The 21,433-nt window shown below is 36.3% G+C and overlaps 1 protein-coding gene across 3 annotated transcripts in view; it reads left to right on the top strand.

Moving 5' to 3' along the window:
* RNGTT (RNA guanylyltransferase and 5'-phosphatase) overlaps window positions 1-21,433 on the top strand; it is a 178,346-nt gene that overhangs the window by 55,321 nt on the left and 101,592 nt on the right. For all 3 annotated transcript variants that reach the window (XM_027644994.1, XM_027644995.1, XM_027644993.1), the window contains one exon: window positions 14,213-14,377. In XM_027644994.1, the coding sequence (XP_027500795.1) occupies window positions 14,213-14,377 (165 nt within the window). The remainder of the gene's footprint in view (window positions 1-14,212; window positions 14,378-21,433) is intronic.

The raw sequence follows: 21,433 nt of genomic DNA, 5'->3' as shown, positions 1-21,433 counted from the left end.
GAGACCAGGCAACCTTATTTGTGTTCTATGCTCTATTTCTCAGGCTTTTACTAAGAGGACATGTTGGACTGAAAACCTACACCTAAATGAAGCCCAAAATGCTTACCATGGCTTCTCTGTGTCCAAGTTAACTAAACCCCATGACCACTGTTGCCTTCTATGTACAGAAATTGTGAGAGAGTACTTTTATTCTTAAAGCCGCATGTTTAAAGTTTCAGCCTAAAAACCAAAGATCTCAAACTATAAATAGTTGTTTTCAATTTTTCCCTTGGAGCTCTGGCATTTGAAAAGTTTAGTGTTTAAGAGACCAGTGTCAATTTGAGACTTAAGAAGTAGTGGCCTTCTAGTAATGAATCAGCTGTGAGTAAAAGTAATATTTTTCATTTAATGTGCAATACTGTGATTTTGGGAGAGCAATCCAACATGCAGTCATGGAGCTTCACAGTACCTCATGGAATCTTTCTTCAGACTTAGGAATTCACCTTAGCATGACCATAGAGGAGGTAAGGAAATCACCTTGAACAAGGATAATGTGTCCATATGAGAGAATGGTAACAGAAACTTTATGGTGAGTAAAGGCTGTAGAAACAAATCAAGGAGAATAGTAAGGGAATAAAATGAGAGAAAGTGAGTGGGCAAAGACCTGCCTTTTACAAATTTTAATCCACATTGTTATCAGTGAGGCTTGTTGTTACTTAGCTTTTTGATTTTGCTGTAGTGTATGAAGAATAAACCACGGCAGCATTCTAGAAAGAACCAAAGGAAACTTAAGAGAATAGACTGATTGGTATATGTAGTGTTTATTTGGCTCTAGATATCTACACAGGAAAAGTTTTAGGAGGAAGGGAAAATAAAAACTGAGTTTCAGTGTTTGGGAGAGACCTGTACTGGAGTACTTGAGGAAAACATACCAATAATGTCTTGGTCGTCTCTTTCCATGATAAATTTTGTATTGAATTCTGATGCTTATCACGTATAGCTGCTGCAAAAATCAGTCTTCAGGAATGCTGATGGAATCCTTTGACTCAATTTCTTTTACTTACTGTTTCTGTGACATCTGGTTTCTAGAAACTTGTGGTAACACTTCCCATTGTGTTACAAGAGATGCCTGTAACAAATGATTCTTCAGGACATTTAAAAGGATTTTTTTATTGTAACTTTCTTCAATCTGAATCATGATGTTGATTGTTATTAATAGCAACTCAGAATTTGACATTGCTGTCTCACTGCTTTCATCTCACATGCTAAAATCAAATTCGTAGAAAGGAAGCTGTATCATAGTGAAATAAGCCTGCCTTCTGGCCTCAACTCTTTGAGGGGCCGCCACAGAACAATCCCTGATTTTTCAGGCTTTGCCTGATGCCCCCCCGGCCATGGTTGGCCCTCCTGGCTATCAGGGCACTGCTGACTCATATTCAACTTTGGACCAGGACCTACAGGTCCCCTTTCTGTAGCACTGCTTTCTAGCATCTCATTCCCCAGTCTATACACATAACTGAAGTCTGTTCTGAGAGGCTGCATATACTGATAAATGAAACTGTGTGAGGGGTGGGATCCTACTACTCAGTCTTTGTCCTGTTTTAAAGTAGTTAAAATGGTCCCTGGCACACTTTTGGTCCTGGCTGGCTGCTTCTCAAGAACTCTAGAACTGCTGAGCAGTTCTTAAGAGTAGTTTAAAGTTTGACATTGCTCAGGAACCATTCTTGTCAGATGTTCTGAGGTCTCATAGTTCTTTTAGAGAGTATGAGTGTGGTCAGATAGGTGATGACTTCAGGGACAGTGATGAGGCCTTTGCCCTGTTGGTTCACTAGTGTGGATGTACCCAGAGTGTCTTCTAGTTCACAGACTTGGGGCTCACCTCTCTGAAGTTCAGAAAGTGCTGTTTTGTGAAATCTCAGGTATTCTGCTATTAATGTGCCTTTAGGGGCTTAGGGCAGAGGACATGGAGGTTCCTTCTGTAGAAAAGAAGAGAGGGAATAAGGCAAAATAAAAAATAGTAGTATATCATGATATACTATGATATAACAGACAGCACAAGTCTGTTGTGGAGGGTTAAAGAAGATCCAAGAAGAATGAAAACTGGTATGCCACTTCTGCTTGTCTATGGAGAGGATGATACCAATATGGGAAAGATGTCATTATCATCTCAAATCACTTTTGGCTCATGAAATGTTTCTGTAAGTAACATTCAATTATAACACAGTTTGTCTTTTCTTACAACCTATTGGACTTTTTTTCCCAAGAAAAATCTTTTTCTCACTGAAAAATGATAAAGTCTTTAATAAAAATTCATATGTTTATTTAGCTTTTCATATTCTAATTGAGGGTTTTTTTTCCCACATTCATGTTACTGGCTATGTGTGAACTCCACACACTTGAAATCTGGATTTTTTGTATCCCTCTAAACATAAAAGCCTAATGGCACCCAACATTCCTTGTGATGTTTAGTCTTAATGGAGTACAGAGCTAAATCCCTGCGGTGCATGTTTGTCTTGGTTTGAGACCCCTCAAAAATCCAATTTCCAAGTCCAAACCCCCCTCCCACAATTTACTTCAGTGTGAGAAGATTTTCAGACAAAACACAGCTATTCAGCATTGGGGGAAGGGGAAAATACAAGGTTTATTTACATACATATATATATATATATAGGTAACAACTACTGTTTTTATGATGAAATAATATATTTACATTAGATTAAATTTCTCTTTTTGTTCAACAAGAGTCCAGGAAGAAAAGAGAAAAGTCTTTTTGTCACTTTTCAGGTCACAGATCCTTCAAATTAGTTTCTGTGGTATTAGTTACCGTCCTTCATTTTTAAGGCAGCAGATTTGAGTATTGCAGTCAGAATTTTTCTGTTCTTACTTTGTGAAAATCCCGATCCCTGAAGCCCGAGCCTTCAAGGGACTTCCTTAGAGATTTTCACTCCTCTTCTCCGGTGCTGCTGCATTTCGGAACTCTCCTTCAAATGGAAGTCCATCCCTCTTTCTAAAAGAGGGTCTCTAAAAGGGGTTTTGGGGAGATTTAATTCAGTCTTACCCCCAAAACAGTCTTCACTGAGTTTTCTCTGCTCTGTTGCCAGCTCTCTCTCTCCTTGCAGGACATCTCTCTGCGTGTTTGAGCCTGGCTCCACGCCATCTCGCTGCTGCTGGCTATCTTTTTGGCTTTCAGCCACCACTGTCTCTGTTCAGCTCTGCACACAACTGTCCTTTTTCCCCCTCACAGAAGAGGGGCAAAAGAAGGTTTGATCCAGGGATCTCTCCAATTCTTTCGGAGTCCCCCTCGATCACCAACCTCAGGGGGGGCTCCACTCAGCTACTGCGCTGCTCCAGACCCCCAGCCAGGGGCTGAAGAAGAGGGCCTACTGGCCCTCCCTCCTCGGGGCTTCACAACATGGCTACAACTGCCTCAACTTTCTTCTATTCCAGCCTGTGCCTGTCTGTGGATTTTTACAGTAGCAAAATGTAGCTGCTTTTTGGCCCTGGCACACCAGGAACAACACCCCCCCCACACACCCGGTTAACCACTTTTTCTAATTCCAGGGGAAAACACTTTTTGTCCCAGGACAATGTTACTTTTCAGCTTCTTGATTTGCCTCTGTATGTAGTTGAGTTCATTATTAAGAACTCATAGTAGCTGTATTGCACCAGCTGTTTCACCTGAATAGTGAGTAAGAAGTTCAAATTTGGTGGATAATTCTAGTGTAATGGAAGAAACTGACAGTAGAATAATTAATAGCCCTAGAAGCAAACACAGGGAAATCCAAATGCCTTTTTGTCTGAAACAATCCAAAAGAGAAGATGTCTTCATTCTCCAGTCGTCTTAGAGACAACTCTTCCTGAAAAACCTTGGTTTGAGAAGCTTTTTCTGAGATAATATTCAGTAGCTACATGTAAATGTATAGACACTAAACTTAAGCAACTATTTTTTCTCCTTAGTTAAGTAATAAAAAGTAACACTGGCATGATGTAGGATCTAATTAGTGCATTCTTAGCAAGGATGCTGAAAGTGAATACTACTTTCCTTTTCCTTTCTAACCCTGGCCTTTAAATTTTTAAACTCTAGCCAAGTTTTCATGAGACCAGATTGCAATGTTAAGAATAGACTGAATGCTTGAAAAAGAATAATTATTTAGATGTTTAGAAAGGAGATAGAATTTTGATTCAATTTCCTAATACTCTGTGCATTAAATTAAGTCAAGATCAAGATTTCTTAGGTTGTCATTATACATAGCAATGCTGTTGCTATTAGATAAAATTTGTCATGGTAAATAGGTATGCTAGTCATAAATCCCGCTTACAGCCTATGTGCTCATTGAATTAATGCGTGAAAAATGTTTGTTTTAAATCCCTGTAAAATATTACCTTGTCTGACTTTTCCATTACAAACTTTATTTTAAAACAATGTAAGGCTCATAGTCCGTGCTGTCTCTTAGTTGCTAGCCTCTTAACCTTATCTTAAAAAGGTGAAACCTGTGAAAGTTTTGAGGGCACAGTTCAGAGGTGCAAGTGTTTAATTGTGTCTTTTCTGTTTAAAAATGCACCTGGCTACCAGTCACCCTTCCACTCTTAATTTTAATTCCGAGGCTCTATTTCAAATGGTACCACCTGAAAATACAGATTTAAAATGCTTTTTTTACTAATAGTACTCTTGAAAATGAGGATGCCATGCTCGTGTTTGCTCTTGCACCCTCTCAATTATTTATTGCAGAGACTTACCTAACAAACACCCAAACGTTTGTGATGGTGCTCTTAATGTGTGTTATGTTCTTGACATCTGTATATATTACTTCATTCCTTCATGGCTCGAGGTGTCAGGTAAATGAAATGAGCATCCACTCCATTGTGTCTTGCTTTGCTTTCTGTTCACGCTGGGAGAGGTGCCTTAAGTTTACTTTCTCTTCCTCCTCTGGTTTTATGGTGCTGTTTGTTGAGAGCAACAGCAGCTTGACCAGGTAATGTGTTTCAGTATTCTGAAGTTCTGAAAGGGTAGCATTGCGGTATAGGAATAGAGCAACAAATGGTGGGCCTGTAGGATGGAGAATCAGCATGGTAAGGGAGTAATGCTGCAGAAGCTTTTGAGTCTGTGGAGCTGGATTGGCAGAAATACATCTTAGCTAGTTGTCTTTTCAAAGTCTCAGTTGATCATCTTTTGTCCATCATTGAAAACCTGACTTGAATGTCTCAGCAGTACAATTTCCGAATCTTCATACCTCTTCTGTAAACTTTCAGACAGTTAATTTGTGTTTTCATCACGGTTCCTCCTTGTGCTTGAGTAAAGTGCACAGCAACTGAAAAGTAGGATTTCTATGCATTTTTACATCTCTTTTTTTAAAATGTCTCCTTTGCTAACATGCCTGCATAAAGTAAATTATTGCTGACGAGTGATAATTAGTACATGCCGAACAGGATGTCTTTGCTGTTTTTGTGTTCTTAATTTTGTATTTTTTGTCTAATAAACTGCTTGTTGTTGGGGAGCATTGTTTAGTGGTAATTAGTTTGAAGCCTGACTGTTTTACTTGCTGGTCAGATTGTGTGAAGAAAACATTATTTCTTCCTTTCCCTTACATCTCTGATCCTCCTTTTCCCAACCCAGGGGGCACTGTAGATCACATTGAAGGTGGTTTGTTCTCCACATTTTCCAAAATAAAGAATGCTTAATAGAATATTATATAAAAGCAAAGGGAGTGTATTAAATTTTGTTATGTCCTGTTTCATTCTCCAAATGTAAGTGTTACTCTCGTTAGAACCTTTTTGAATGGCAGATTATCACTAGTATAATTGTCAGAGGAAGGGACACAAAGTGTTGCTCCTGGGAGAGAGATACAGGACAAGCAGTTCTCCAAGAGTAACTTTAGAAGTTGTCACAGTAGTAAATCCTTTATATTTTTCAGGTTCTGTATGTTTTACTTGCTTACTCTGATGTGATACTTTTTCAGGAAACCATGAAACATTCTCCAGAAAATCCTGTCAGACCTGAATGTTTAAGTTGCATTGTAAATGAAAATAACTCTGAGTTATTTCAAACCTTAAACACGATTTGGAGAATAAAGTCCTCAAAAAAATTTTTTGTTCTTAGATGATCTTCTTAAAGAACTTTTCTCAATATCCTTGCTAAACAATTTTTTGCCTTTCATGTTTTTAACCTTAAAAGCCCCTCACTTTTATTTGCAGTATCTTTTTATCGTGTTGTTATGCTAGGAACTGCTTATGATTAAATAGAAAAACTGTCTCCCTCATCTTGCAGTTTATAAGTCATTCCCATAGGAACTGCCAAGTGGAATTAAAGCCAGCTTCTGTCTCAAGCAAATATAGAGCTCTCTCAAAAATGTGGCAGTAATCACAGCTGAAGTGGAAAGTGTGAAAAACTTTGCAGTGGAGCAGGTTTTGCAATTGCATTATCATGTCCAGTTTTCTGTGTACTGGAAATGAAGTCTAATACAGGGCTTTTCTTGTCCAGTATCTTTCAAAACAGAAAAAAACTATAAGCAAAATAGAGTATGATTGGGAATATATCATATGGAAACAGTGAGAGTGTGTTCAAATGTTGTCATGTCTTATTTTCCTAACTTAGATTTAATTACTCCTTTTCTGCAATTAATGTAGCCATAATATTTCATTTTTTTTTTCAGTTTTCCCTCTGTCTCTTACCTTCCCATCTTTTTCCTCTTTCTAGGAGAAAAAAACTAGAGAAAAAAATAGTCAAAGTTAATTGGAATGATGTACCAAATATAAAATAACTATATAGTTCAAGATAGGTTTTATGAAGGTGAAAACAGGACTCCTCTAGTATTTTCTTTTCCATACCTAATTGGGAGAGAATTGGGATTATTCTGTCTGGAGAAGAAAAGGCTCAGAGGAGATCTTATAGCACCTTCCAGTACCTAAAGGGGGCCTACAAGAGAGCTGGAGAGGGACTTTTCACAAGGGCCTGTACTGACAGAACAAGGGGAATGGCTTTAAACTGAAAGAGAGTAGGTTGAGATGAGATACTAGGAAGAAATTCTTTTCTGTAAGAGTGGTGAGGCACTGGCACAGGTTGCCCAGAGAAGCTATGGATGCCCCATCCCTGGAAGTGTTCAAGGCCAGGCTGGATGGGGCTTTGAGCAACCTGGTCTAGGGGATGGTATCCCTGCCCATGACAGGGGGATTGGAACTACTTGATCTTTAAGGTTGCTTCCAATCCAAACCATTCTATGATTCTAATACGTCTGAATACCCTGACTGACTGTTGTGATCTAGGAGAAAATGTGAAGGCTATATTTTCATCCTTTTTAGCATATTTCTCTTATTTAAAAGAAATATGAAGAAAAAGACTGCTTTTCTTTTGAAATGAGTATTACATTAATCAGTATTTCTTATTAATAAGCTAAGCATGCACACAATGAACTAGATACCTTAAAAGAAGATTATGGATTGAAACGATGGATATTAACTCTTCAGGAGTATAACATCTATTACAAGCTGATACTTAATTTTTAGTTCTATCAGGGTTTAGGAAATGTAGGTAGTTCCTTTTCTAAGATAGTATTTGTGAGTAAGTGCTGATTGTTACTACTTTTTTTTTTGTTCTCTTTTCTAGTTTTTAGGAGACTTCATACTTACTGTACTAGTCTTATTTTAAATACCATGAAGTGATTTGTATTCTAAGAACATCAGTGCCAGAATCTTTTCAAGTATGAAATGCCTTGAATAATGTCTTTAAGATGAAGGAATTTTCCCACGGTTCTTTAATTCACTGGAGTGATAATTTTTATCATAAAGACAGCTGCGTGAAAACCCATAATAGCTATTCTTATGAAGAGTCATTGTGAATGGCTGGTAGAAAGGAAGGCAGTGTGAGGCGAGTAGAAGCAGAAAGAGAAATTAGTGACTAGATCATCTAGTATCTGTTGCAATTAAGGTTAAGAATGCCTCCATACTACATGCAACAAAAGCACTAGGAAGAATAATTGGAAAAAGCAGAAACAGTAAAATCCTGTGTTTGACGTTGCAGGTAGCCTAAATTCAGTGTAAAATGAATAATTACAATTTTTATTCCCATATGCAATCTTTTTGTGTGTAAATATCCGATGATGATAATGACACATCTATTTTATAGTTATAAGTTATTAGAACTATGACTTTTGCTTCTGTAATTGAAATGGGAAGTTCATCTACTCCTCAGATTACCTGAGGGGGAGGCAACCGGTCTAGACAGAACAAAATTCCTTTTGGTTCTAAGTGCTTACGTCCCAGTAAAATCCCCTTATTGAGTTCTGTTTTTGAGGGCTCAGAAAGATTTCTAAATTAAGTCACTGTAAATGCAATCAAACAATGAATTGGACTGAGATGTCTGTGCTCCCAAAATAGCAGCTACTAAGCTTTCAATGCCTGACTGGGGCTTGTAATCAAAAGATGGGGCTTAGGGTTCATCCGTGCTAGATGCCTGTTTCCGTAAGTCTGCCTTTTTACTGCCCAGTGTTGGTCATGAGAATAATGATTTAGTCACTTCAACTGATAGTAAGTATTCTGCTTTGTATGTGTTACCTTTACACTGGTGATGCAAACTTATCATCCACTTGAAATTACAGAGTTTTATGGGGTTTTTTTCTTGAATTTGTTTTAAATTTTGAGCAATCCAAGAAGAGTAAGGAAGGGAGAAATGTTTGTGTTACAATCTACTTTTTCTGTTTTGATCTTATCTCTTTACCCACAGTTTTGATAGTCCTGCTGTTTCGTTCAAGTTATGTTTGCTAGTAAAAAACCCCTCTGGGGCTATATTTGTATGTTCTGTTGCACCTTGGTGTTAGCCATTGGCTACAAACTTCTTTCCTTTGTTGGTTTGTACATTTTTGAATTTATATTCAGTGATTATTTTTTCAAGTAAATACCAGTAATTTAATATATGTCATAAGCAATCTTTTTAATAGATCTGATTTTCCAAACCATTTTTGTTCTGTGAAAAATCAAAGTGATATTCCATTTTTTAAACTTTTAGATATAAATAGTAATTATGTTCTTGCTGCATGTTGGTTGTATTGTTACAATTGAAACAATATTTCACATACTGTACCTCATTGATGCCAAGATAAATTTTAGAAACCATTTTGAGACTGCTGAATGCCCTGCCATTGTCATATTTCTTTTGAATATTTGAGTGATAAAAATTAGAGAAAACCCCCAAATTTTAACATGTATTTTTAGATTATATTGATTGTCATGCCTTTTGCCTTTTAGAAATGAAAAACTTAAGGATCATAATTCTATAAAGTTTTTCATTTGTCTAATACTTTACTTTTAATCCTGCTTTAAAAAGAAAACTTCATAGGAAATGAAAAAAACCTTTTAGGTGATTGAATATAGTAATAATCTTATTTGGAAACTCAAACAGCACCTTCAGATTGTTTTTACATAAGGCTATGCATATAAAAAAAGCGACATCAATAGAACCATGGTCAGAAGAAATAAGTGCCAGATCATTAATATAAAATGCAAATTATTAGACTGCATGGTCTTCAGAAGATGAGAGAACTAATAATGGGCTTTCATTGGAAATGCAGATGTCAGCTGTGGGTGCCTTGAATTGTCAATAATAATGTTAAACACAGGGTAGAATATCAGGCTGAGCTTATCCTTTATTCTTCTCTCAAAATCATTAAAGCTAAGACAGTTGTGACATATGTTCCACTATGGCTCAATAAGTGAAGACGTGCATGGAACGTATATATGTATGTGTTCTGAATTATTCATGTCTCAGGTACTGCTCTGGAGAAGCAAATGGAGCATGCTTTCCTGGTAGGTAGTCTTCAACTGTATCTCATTGAGGAAAAAAATAAATATTCTCTGTTTATCCCTGATCGTGCCAGTTATCAGCTGTATATAGAGGCCCAGGCATTATTTTTCTTTTTAATATAGCTGCATTGGGAAAAAGCCAAATAAATACCAAAATCAAAGAGAGAGTACTTTTGTGGAATTTAGCGCCTACATAACATGTCTGCATCCATTTAGATAAAGGACTTCCTATGTAATGCTCATGGAATTTGCCGAGCTGTAGCCACAAGGTCAACCATAGAGACAGAGGAAGGGAAACTCAGAACCTGGAGAATAGTAGTAGAACCTCCTTTCTCCTTGCGGAGAGAGAGGTAGGGTGTGCAGCAGAAATCATGTTATTGTCTTACCTCTGTCTCAGCAATTCCTGCCATCTTCCTGTGTGTAATGACCTGGGATCTGAGTTACTCACCAGATGTAGCATGAGGTTGTGACTTCAACATCAAGGTCTCTGTGAACTGGGTGGAGGGCAGGAGCACAGTCTGACACTTGTCCAAATCCAGTCTCTCAGCACTCATTTGGAGCATTGTTATAGAAACTGTGGTTTTGCTGGGTGGGTGCGTTTTTCTTGGTGATGGCCTTTTTTTGGTTTTTGTTTTTCTGTGGTTTTTTGTTTGTTTGCTTGTTTGTTTGTGTTCTTTTTTAATCTGTGCCTTCTGCCATCCGCTCAAGACAATGGATATTAAATGAGATGCAGACTCTGTTTTTTTAGTGATTTTAAACATGTATTTCTTTTTATGGTACACTAGGTTCTTATGTGACATTATGTATGAGTTCTGTTAAGAAGTTAGTTTCAAGTAACATAAGTTTAAATTTAGAAATGTTGAGTCCTGGGTGGATTTCAAAGTTCAGTAGGAATCTCATTTTATGTTTTGAAATTGTGTGAAGGATTGTGTTTAAAATCAAAACCATGTTTTAAAGTGCCACATCTATTGCAAGCCCACTCCATGCTGTGACCTTAGTGCAATGCATGAAGGTTGAACAGGTGAAAAGAACTCAGCTGCTCAAGGAAGAGGTGTTGATTTAACAGATGACTCTTCTCTTAAGTTTTGTCTAAGTGATATTTTGCTTTAGGATACATTTAATTTGCAGAGAGAGATAAGTGTAACTTTCTAGCATAGATAGGAGACAGATGCTATTTGTTAATTTTGTTTTACCCTTTGCTAAAAAACTTATTTTAGGTTAAAAATGTCTAGAACAGGAATTATCATGTAACGTACTCCAGTAACTATGCACTCAAGCAGTGGTGACCTTCATCCTTCTTGAACAAGTGAAAACATACATATTGAAATAAAATCTCAAACATCTGAATGTTTAAATTAATAAAACATCTATATTACCTAAAAACATGCTATTATTTAATGCCTGGGTTTAGATTATACATGCATCAATGTTTTGGGTTTTGACTACTTTTAAATGTGTGCTTTGTACACTAAATAATCTCTTCCTGTTTTTGTCAAGGTCTGAATTATTTATTGCAGCCTATGTTACCCTCCTACTTATTTGTTAAAAGCTAGAATTTTATCACTTCAAGTTTTTGGATATGTCTGAGATAAATGCATTGTATATTAGCAACATTTTTCATAATTATGGCAACTGTCTAATAACAAAGAAAAAGCTGCCCTTGTCCAATATTGCTTTTGTTCAGTATGTCCTTCACTTAAATTCAATGCTATGCTATGCTTATTTTTAATGTCCTGTGCCTTTGTGAGAATTAACTACTCCTTGACTTCTTAGTTTCCTAGGCTGGTGAAGAAGTTGCTCAGCAGCATTGTTTGTGTTTTCTCATCTCATACAATCTTACGTCAACCTAGCTCTGACCTTTATGTGATGGAACCTAGTTGTAATATACTCTTCTGCTTAACAAGCTTTGGAGTAGAAATATATGATTGACAGAACTGCAGGAAATAATTAGTTCCAAGCAGATGAAAAAAGTAAAAGGATTATTTAAAGGAAAAGAAAGTGATTCAGATGGTTTATGGTGCATATGAAGTCATCTCAGCATTTAATTTAACTGTAAAGGGATTGAAATAAATTTAAATCACTGTACAAAAACATTTCTGACTGAGTCATTGTAAAAAAGCTTTCTGAATAACTTTACTGCTTATTGGAAACTCAAATGTATGAAATACTAATTAGTTAATTTGCTCTTTCAGACCTACTAATAAAATACAGCTGAGAGGAAGAGCTTCTGTAGGAAAGAGAGCATGTGCACTAGATCTTGCTGAAATGTACCTAGAGAATTATGGTATTCTTTGAAGTAATTAAAAATATGTATACACGTTTCCCAGGAAAGAATTCTTCAATCAGTTCTTCAGTCAGTTGTTACAGGGGTCAAGATGTGTTTTTTATGTTTTAATTAGATGTGCAAACTAGGATGAGCTCAATCACTGTATAGATGAGTACTCAAGTGTGCTGTACCTGGGAGGAGAAAGAAAAAGGAAGGAAAAAAAGAAGGAAAGATAGATTCATTCTCTGGCATTTTGTCTTGTGGCACTTAAAAATCTGTAGATTGTGCAGCTATATTCTGTGGCAAATGAGTAAAGAGTAAGCCACTCTCCTGCGCTTGGGATTTTTCCATAGTCTAATTTTCCATTCTTTTGAATGGCTCTTTACTAATAACACCTTCATGCTTGAAAGGAAGGCAATGCTGAAGGCAATAGTTAACAGCCAGATAAGTAAGCTTTCTTCTTCTCTAACGTGGATCAGTGAACAGAGATTAGGAGACATTTCACCCATGGTGTCTGGTCACAGGCTTTGTACAGGATGTGCTTCCCCCTCAGAGTGATGTTGGCTATGCTGCCTGTTCCTATATAGACTGAAGCAGAGTCCTGAAAGAAAGTGGTCATGAATTACATGTAGTTTGGGAGCAATGCGTAGTTCTTAAAGCTGTTGTCATGAACAACTGAGGACTTTTGTTAGAGGTCTTGTAAGGATCTAATGCTAGGAAAGAAATGTAAGACAAACTTAATGCCCCTTTGGTAGCATGAAATGCAGAAGGCTGTGGTGAAAGCCAACATGAGTTTGGAGAGAACTGATAAAATTCATGTTGGTCTAAAATTGGCACTCCGTTTTTCTCCTAACTGAGATATCTGTTCAGATATTACTTATTATATCTCTTACCTTTTTAATGCCTCATCAGAATGTCATTTTTCCATTTATTTTCTTGGCATTCTTTCCAATTGACCAGTTCAGATCCTTTCTGATGCACGTTAGAGCAGGGCTTTTATCTTCCGGCTGTGTTTAGTACAGAAAATACCCAGGTGCCGATTCTCCTGCTCAGCTGTACGACTGCCATTAATGATTTGAGTATCATGTCTCCTTAGTTTCCTCTGCTCGTTGCTTTCAATTTTTGAAAAATCTGGTTTGGAAGCCAAGGTTCTGTGAGCTTATTCCTGTGGACTGTGAAAGGAACAGGTTTTGAAAACTATTTTCTTGTGTGAATGGGGGGGCTAAATGAAGGATGATCTTGGGTAAATAACTTTCAGTGCTGTATCATGTTTGTAACTATGCAAATCTACAACTTTTTTGCCTTATTGCTGCGAAAGCGGCGTCTGATTGAAATGAACTTTAGAATTTATAAGTTGACAGTTACTTATTTTGTGCTAGTGATAATCCACAGTGTGTTTTCCTTACTATTTAATGTTCAAAATATAATAACTCCATTACAAACCATTATTAATCTAATGTGCATTTTGAATGCTCATACTTATCTGGTGCAATGCATCAAATGTATAAAGAGAATGTAAAGCTGCTGTTTTATTTCAGATCTTGAAAGGTCAGAGTGTGCTACTGAGACTTAGCAAAGGATTTTTACTACCTTTCTGTGCCTGAGCCATCACATATCATGCAGGTTTTTGTAGCCATTGTTTATTGGCACATTTTCCAACTGCAGCTATATTCTTCTCTTTTCAGTGACAGAAAAATGAACATTTATTTAATTAATGTTTCTTTCAAGGCATTAATATAGTACATTTGAAGCAAGGAATTCACTTAAGTGTGTAAATATAATTTTTGTGTTGTCATTGATAGTATTGTGAACAAAATGAGCTGAATGACTTCAGAGGAAAACTGTGTGGAAAGTATGTAGCTACTATGTAAAAACTATAAGTAAGGAATATTTAAGTAAGGAAAATAAGGAATATTTTACTTAATTTTAAAGCTATTTAAATATTTCCTTCACCTATGCTTGAATGCATATTACAGGTTTCTATCTTTCTATGAACTTTGATTTGATTAAACCTCTTACAGCCTGAGACAAATGCTTAAAAACAAAGTATTTGGGAAAAATGTAATGATTAGTTAATATTTTTATGTATCTGTAGGGTTCTAAGTGTTGTGTGAGGAAAACTTAGTTCAAATAATTTGGTGTTTTGTTTTAATAGTGATTTTTGTAACTTGGCAGGGACAGCCTGTTGGAGACTGCGATTTTAATGTTCGACTATCATGTATAGAGAAAGAGATTATATTTCCACGACACGAAAAGATGAAAAGCGGTCTTATTGACAAAGCACAGGAACCCTTCAGTGTTCGAAACAAACCGTTTTTTGACATCTACACTTCAAGAAAGGTAAGCTTGATTTCAGTTGTTTTATGTTGGAGGCAGCAAAGCAGTGATAGGCATAGGTTTTCCCTCAACTTTTTTGTTGTTGTTTCCAGCCAGTTCCTCTGCTAACCAGATGTTCAGCAGTGACTGGGGGGGCAATTGGCAACTTGGGATACTTTGAAAAGTGGTTCTTCTGAACTACTTACTATTTTCTCATATTTAAAACGTGTACTTTGGCAAAACCTGATTCTTTAGTTTCATTATGTTGAATGATGATATAGAAGTTAAGAGTTTTAGGTTTGAAATGTCTCTGTGTACAAGGGAATATCTGAGAGCTATGTTATTCATACTATCCTCCTTCTTAGGTAAGAATATAATGTTCTTTTTACTTCCAGTCCCCATTTGGCCATAGGATAAGAATCGTGAGTTGTACTTGAACTCCTGCTTCATGTTCAACAGTGATTATTAAGAGCCCATTCTAGTTAATGTCTTTACTTTTACTTATTAAAATACTGCCCTAGGTCTTCTGAAGTAATACATATGACTTGCAAATACATATATGAGTTCCTGTCTTTCATAGTGCTCTCTTTTCCTCAGTATAGACATGTAAAATACTTTTATTCTCTTCTGTGAATTAAATGGCTCCTGGATAATACTTTCTTCTAAGAAGAACCTGTTTTTCTCAGCACTGCTGTTATAAGTAGTCCCGTGTCTCATTAGCACAGAGCAATGAACAGCAAATTGTCAGTTTTCATTTCCTTTTGTCATTTCCTCGATCCTGTTGCAGGTAATGAATCTTGCTCCAAGAGGAGCAGTAATTGTATTTTGGATAACCAGGAGTGGCTGAAAAGTAAATAAAGAGATAAAACGTAAGTTGAACTTTGAAAAAAAGAAATGGCAGAGGTTAGCAGTTTTTGGAAAATTTAAGTCATGAACAATTCTTCGAGAGGTTTGTGTAGATAAAGCACTATAAATGTTTTGATCACTTCTCTGTATTGTTGCATTTTGGGTTGTCTGTTTCAGATCAACATTGTGAATGTGAAGTAAATTTCTCATGGGGTAGGGAGGAAGGCTGTTTGTCTGGAACATGTAGGTTTGAGCTGGAAATTAAAGGAAACTAGAGCAAAAGGAACATGTCTTACAAAGGGTTTCTTACATGATTTTATAGTTTCTTGAAGAGTTGTGAAGTTCCAAGTTATGTGACCTCATCTGAAAGTCACAAAAAGAATGTGGTTGGAAGCATTCTTAGAAAAACTTCTAGTAAAACACATCTATAAACAAATATCATGCTAGTTAAATGTAATTGCCAGTACATGACTAGTGAAATGATCCACCACTTGGCAAAACCTAGAAAATAAAAATTATTCTGAAATTGTTCTCAATAACTCTCTTTTTTTCTGTCTAAAGGAGATTTCTGAATTGTCCATGTGCATTCCACTGTGTGGGATTTAAACACCTTTTAGAGTCAGAAATGAAATTATGTTTTTTACTGGTCTTTTTCTGTCCTTCTCAAACTCTGAGCATAAGCACTTTAAGACATTGACTGTCTTATTACACAGCAGTAAAGCATCAAATGTGTTGGTGACGGGAAAAAAAAATTATACATGGCTAGAATTGTTTTTTCATAATAAACTTATAATTGCTTTCAACACAATATTTCTACAATATTTTTTCATTTTGTCCTTGTCTTTGTCACCAGGTTTGATTATCTTGTGAATTATAAAATGAAGTAGTTATCTGGCCAATTTTTTTGATTTTTTTGTAAAGAATATTTCAGTGTGCAGCAGTTGGAGATACACACAGAGAGCAGAAGGGGTAGAGTTATTTGCAACACAGAGTGAATAGCTATTGTTATTTTTCTCTTATTTTAATAATTTCAAACATTTACGCTTTATCTACTCTGTACATGTATTAGGCCAAATTGGTAGGAAAATAAAGCAAGTAGGAGTAATATCCTGGGGTTTATCAAATTATTTGTTTTGAAAGATTCTTTTGATTTAGGCTTATTTTGTCAGTTAACTTTTCCACAAGTTACAGTTAGTAAAAGTCAATGCCTGGTTTCCACTACAGTTATATAGCACATTTTCTTTCTCTGAGGATTCCTTTCCGTCTGAGAGTTTTGCTGCCTGTTTTTGTGAGTGATGAATATATCCTTCAAACAGATACAGTGGTGACTTAGGCAGTTTGAGAAAGCAACCCATCTGAAAGTGTGAAACACAGCTATCTTTTTTGGTTTTCTTGCTTACCTCATGCTTTTTAAAAACAGTATTTGAAGATAACAGTAACTCTGAAGTACTGACTAAAATTCTAAGGACATTACAGTCTGCATTTGAGATTATTATGTTGCAAATACAGTTTGGTCAACAAATTTTCACCCTAATATGTTATCATCACCTTAAAAACGTCTTTGGAATAAGAGTATCTGTACACTTTTAATTATTTGGGGAATTTGGGTTTGGTGTGGCTTCTTTGGTGGTTTCTTTGTTTTTGGTTGTTTTTTTTTTAATGGGATTTTTTTTCCTAGTTGGTCTGGGGTAGGTTTTTTAAGTGGCACTCATGGCAGACTCAAGCTTTCTACATTTTGGGTTTGAAATAGCCATGGCTTTCCCATTTTTCTTTTTGTACAATGTACATTATAGAGTTTTTTTGTCCTCTTACCTAGTGAAACATGTTTTTACTACTACTATCATAACAGAAAACTTCTTAGGAGGTTTAATATTTAATATTTAGACTAAGAATTATTGTTGCTATTATTTATATCAGAAACAGCTTTTTAATTTCACTACTTCTGTGAACTTGATAAATGTTCACAGAAGTAACACTTCCTTAGGATAATCAAAAAGGGATTGCATCTTCATATTCCATCATAACTTTGTGAATTTTTCATTATATATGGTCAGAATAGACTATTGTTTTGAAGCATTACCCTATTCTGAAAGAGAACTATTTTAAAAGAGTGTTACTTTGCCCAAAGGATCTTTATCCTGTTTTTATTCAGTCATCTGTGCAACTACAGCAACAAGTATAGTGATGAATACCTCATTAGTATAGCTGGAGGAGCAAGATGACTTTCTTTTGCATCAATGACGAATGTCGTGACAGCGTTTACCAACTCAGTGTACAGCACAGCAAGGTCTGCAGGAAGACAAGGAATTCCTTCTATCCCCTAAGTCTGCTCATATTCAGATTGACTCAGCGTATCCGTCAATCTCTCTCCAAAGTTGGGGGCCGCTGAATGGCTGCTAAAGGACTGACAAGCAGGATCTGCTTAGGTAGATCTTTTCCTTATGATTAATGTACCATTTTTGTTAGTTTTTCTTTTCCAAGAACAGTGGAAAGGATCTAACAGGATCCTTCCATTCTTGACTAGAACAGGCAGCTTTGTGGTGCTTAGTTGCTGGCTGGGGTTAAACTGTGACAAGATCCCTAAAGATGTACACCCTTGAGTGGTCTGAGAGAAGCTGTGAGGGTTTCTTCCCTACCTTCTTCCCAGAGTGTTTCATCAAGAGTCATTAATTTCATTCAAGTCACCTCCAAGGCTTGTTGTTTTCAAAGATCAACAGAGATAGCAGTCTTTGGCCACCAATAAGATGGATCTCTGATTGCACCGGCATATTCAAGACTGAAAAAGTGAAAACCCCATACTCCTGGTTATAATGTGTTTCATCAAAATATTTGGAGTATGTTTTGGAGTTTTGGTTTTTTGAAGTGTAGCTGAGTCTTGCTTAGGGTTAAGAAAAGAATGAAGTGTACTTCATCACATTTTTGTTTTGAGAAGCTTCAATTTTTTCAATTTTTGAAATATATTCCCAGGATACAGTTTGAACCTCACAAAAATAAATATTGTAGACCTGTCTCTTTACAGCCACCCTTCATCATTTCTTTCTATGACCTGAGTTAAGACATTCCATTCCATTTTTGTTAACAACAATGTAGCAGTACATGTGTGTTAGCTTGTGTGGACTGTAGAAAGATTACTCAAAGGGCAAGGAGTCTCAGCACAATATTTAATAACAGAATAAGTGGCTAACACTTTTAATTATACCAGGAAAAATGAATGTTGTCCACAAAGGTTTAGTTATTTTCAGTGAAAAAGTGAAAGTAATTACTTGAAACAGCAGTAAACTTTGTGACGTGTTATATAATATGTCCAATAATGAAATTGTTTGTAGAGTTATGGATTTGGAACTTTAATACCAGAGCTAGTGTACTGACTGATTTTTTTCTAATCTGAAAATCAATTTACTGTGAAATGAAATGCACTTTTAAAGTACAATTATGAAGTATGGCAGCATTTAGAGTTATGACTTGATATTTTTTGTTGGTACTAGATTTTGGAAATAAGGGCTGTATCTTTATAATATTGCCTTGAACATTATTTTAAGATGTTTTGATGGACTTTTTTATTTTTTGTAAGACTGGGTTTTGGTGGTAAGAGGAAGAAAAGAAAGGGACAGTCACAGCAGGACAGGTTATGTAGTCTCGGAATCTCTAAAAATGTTACCTTGTTGAACTTTAATGTTGATGAAGAAAGCAGTATCACTAAATTTATTTTTCCTCTATAAACTAATAAACACAGATTACTCTTTTACTGTTAACTGGGAACATGTGATTCTATGAGCTATTTTACCTCTTAATGTAACTTTCAATTTCTTTTAGAAGAACATTTTTGGGCAAAGATGAATTTTTGGTGTTTGTCATTACACTTGCATAACTGGTTACTTTTGTTGCATATCTTGCTTTCTTTTCATTCATTGGTTTGCATCAGAATTCAAGGAGATGACATGGTCAAATCTACCAGGTCTCCCACCCGTTGTGTAGAGCTAGCAGCAGTCAGTGGAAGAATCTGAATTTTAGGCTGCCTTGATGCTAAAGTATTAAAGACTAGTGAGGTTAGTGCTTTAAATGCTTCATTTAAAGGACGTTATCTTCATTATATTGAACAGGAAGTACAGGTACATGGAAATAATTAAATTCTTGGAAATGATTCAACTCTTGGCTTTCATTACTTAAACCAACCCAAAGTTCTTTTGCAAGGCTTTTTTGTGTGGACAGTCTCAGTCTGGATGTCATCACTAAAGCCCATTGTCTAATGAAAATACTGTCTAGCAGGAGTAGGAAAAAAGTTCCTTTTTGTGCAGTCTGTAGTCCCATGGAGAATTGTGCCCATCACTCTCAATGGAACAATAAGGCTAAAGGTTAAACAGTAATACAGGTCAAATGAACAATGCTTTTCAAATGTTAGCACGCTGTATGTCAATGCCTTGTCAGTTCTTAGACTATTATCTAGTTTTAAAATGACAACTTGTCCTAGAGGGATTAGAAAGAAGATGAGTAATCTCTGCTACAAGATTAAATGGTCTAAGATCTTCTTAAAAGTTTTCAGTCAAATCTGTGAACTGACAGATGACTTATTTTGTTCTCTTGGTTTATCTGACATTTGGATTTTTAGTTTTACTTTTTGAAACTGCTTTTGTTGTAGTTAAGAGAGATGTAATGTTTAGAAGTTAGTTATACCAACAAAGGTATAATGCCTGTTGAGGTGGTTTGCTTTGAAAATTTAAGTGGCTGTGAACCTCTGATGGTGCAGGAGATTGTCTAAGTACTGACCTTGCTGATGCTGATGTAAGTATTTTGCAGGCAGCTAAGGCAGCTGTAAGTTGGTATTTGCATGCCCTGAAAAAGTGAACCCCAGTAAAAGGCAGAATATGCAGACAGAGCTTATCCATGTCTACTGAGAGAGCTGCTAACCCAAAACTGACTGGAAGTGATCACAAAACCCTGTCTTGTATCTTCAAGTTTCCTACAGACAACAATGTGGAGAAGCTTTGCTGTCATGGGAGAGAAGTCAGAAGAATTCAATGGCAGCAATGGCAGAAGCAAAAGTGTCAAATGATCTGTTTACTGGAGATCTTGGATTCCTCATCTCAGTGGACAGGGAATGTTACCATCTGGAGGGGTTTTAACGCCAAAAAGACTTGTTTCCTCTGTTTTTGTTTTTATTTTTATTTTGATTTTCTATGCCTTAAGGAGTAGCTTAATTGGCTCACCTTTCAATCCTACATTTCCTGACCTAGAGTTGGCAGTCACTTTTTGGTGTCTGGCCTACACTACAGTCCTCATTCCATCTGTTCTGTTCCAGGTTTTTGGCCTATTTATCGTGGCATTGCCTTTTAATTATCTTCTAACCCACCTCCCTTCTGCCATTTTGTTTCTGTTATATTTCTTTATTTCTTAAATTTCTTCCTCACTTTGTCCTGTTCCATCTCCCCAAGAATGGAAAGTTAAATAGTGTAAAAGCACTATTGCCTTATTCCAAAATTGCCTTATTAGATTCTTTTGTGCTGATGCTTATCTTCACTTAAATCTTCTTTTTGGAGTGCTTTTCTTCCCATAAATGCAAATAATTGCTGACCTGAGGAACCTAGTAAATAAGTAGCAAATAAGAAGCTGGAAAAATGTTACCTTATACTAGAATTTGAAATCTACACTTGGCAGCTGTCTTGTACATATAGTATTTTAGCCTGATTGTTCAAAATGGTTTTAGCGTATGGATTGTAAAGGTAAGTACAGCCAACCAGCCCAAGTGGGAGCTTTTTAAATTGTAATATGAAATAAATGACCAAACTGTGGTTCTTGAGCTGAATGTAGGTTACTGCCACTTGAAATTCAGTGCGTGAACTGGAGCTGTTTCATGCAACCAGCTGCCGCACTGCAATGATGTGGATACTGTTTAGTAAATATAAATATAATTGCTGTAATTGGAGGATGAGGGTAGCAGAGACTTTGTAGGCCAGGGCTGGCGGGGTTCCAGCTGCCTCTGACTGTACCTTTGCTTCCTGTGGGGCAGGAAGCTGAAGTTACTTGCTTCGATTTGGTTTACACCAAAAAATTTTCCCTCATGCTAGGGAAAATACTGACTCAGCTGTGGCAAAGTTTTCAGCTTCCTTGCTTTGGTGGAGTCACTTAAGGAGACCCATTCAGACACAGGAATCTGTGTTCATTTCCTAGTGTAAGCAAAAGAGGATTAGGCTACTTGCTTTTGATTATTATCATTTGTGCTGTTGAAGGTCAAGTATA

Source organism: Corapipo altera, unplaced genomic scaffold (assembly GCF_003945725.1).
Source record: "Corapipo altera isolate COAL_440 unplaced genomic scaffold, ASM394572v1 2, whole genome shotgun sequence".
Lineage (NCBI taxonomy): Eukaryota > Metazoa > Chordata > Aves > Passeriformes > Pipridae > Corapipo > Corapipo altera.
Note: the sequence above shows the minus strand (reverse complement) of the source record. Positions and strands in the feature narration are given on the sequence as shown.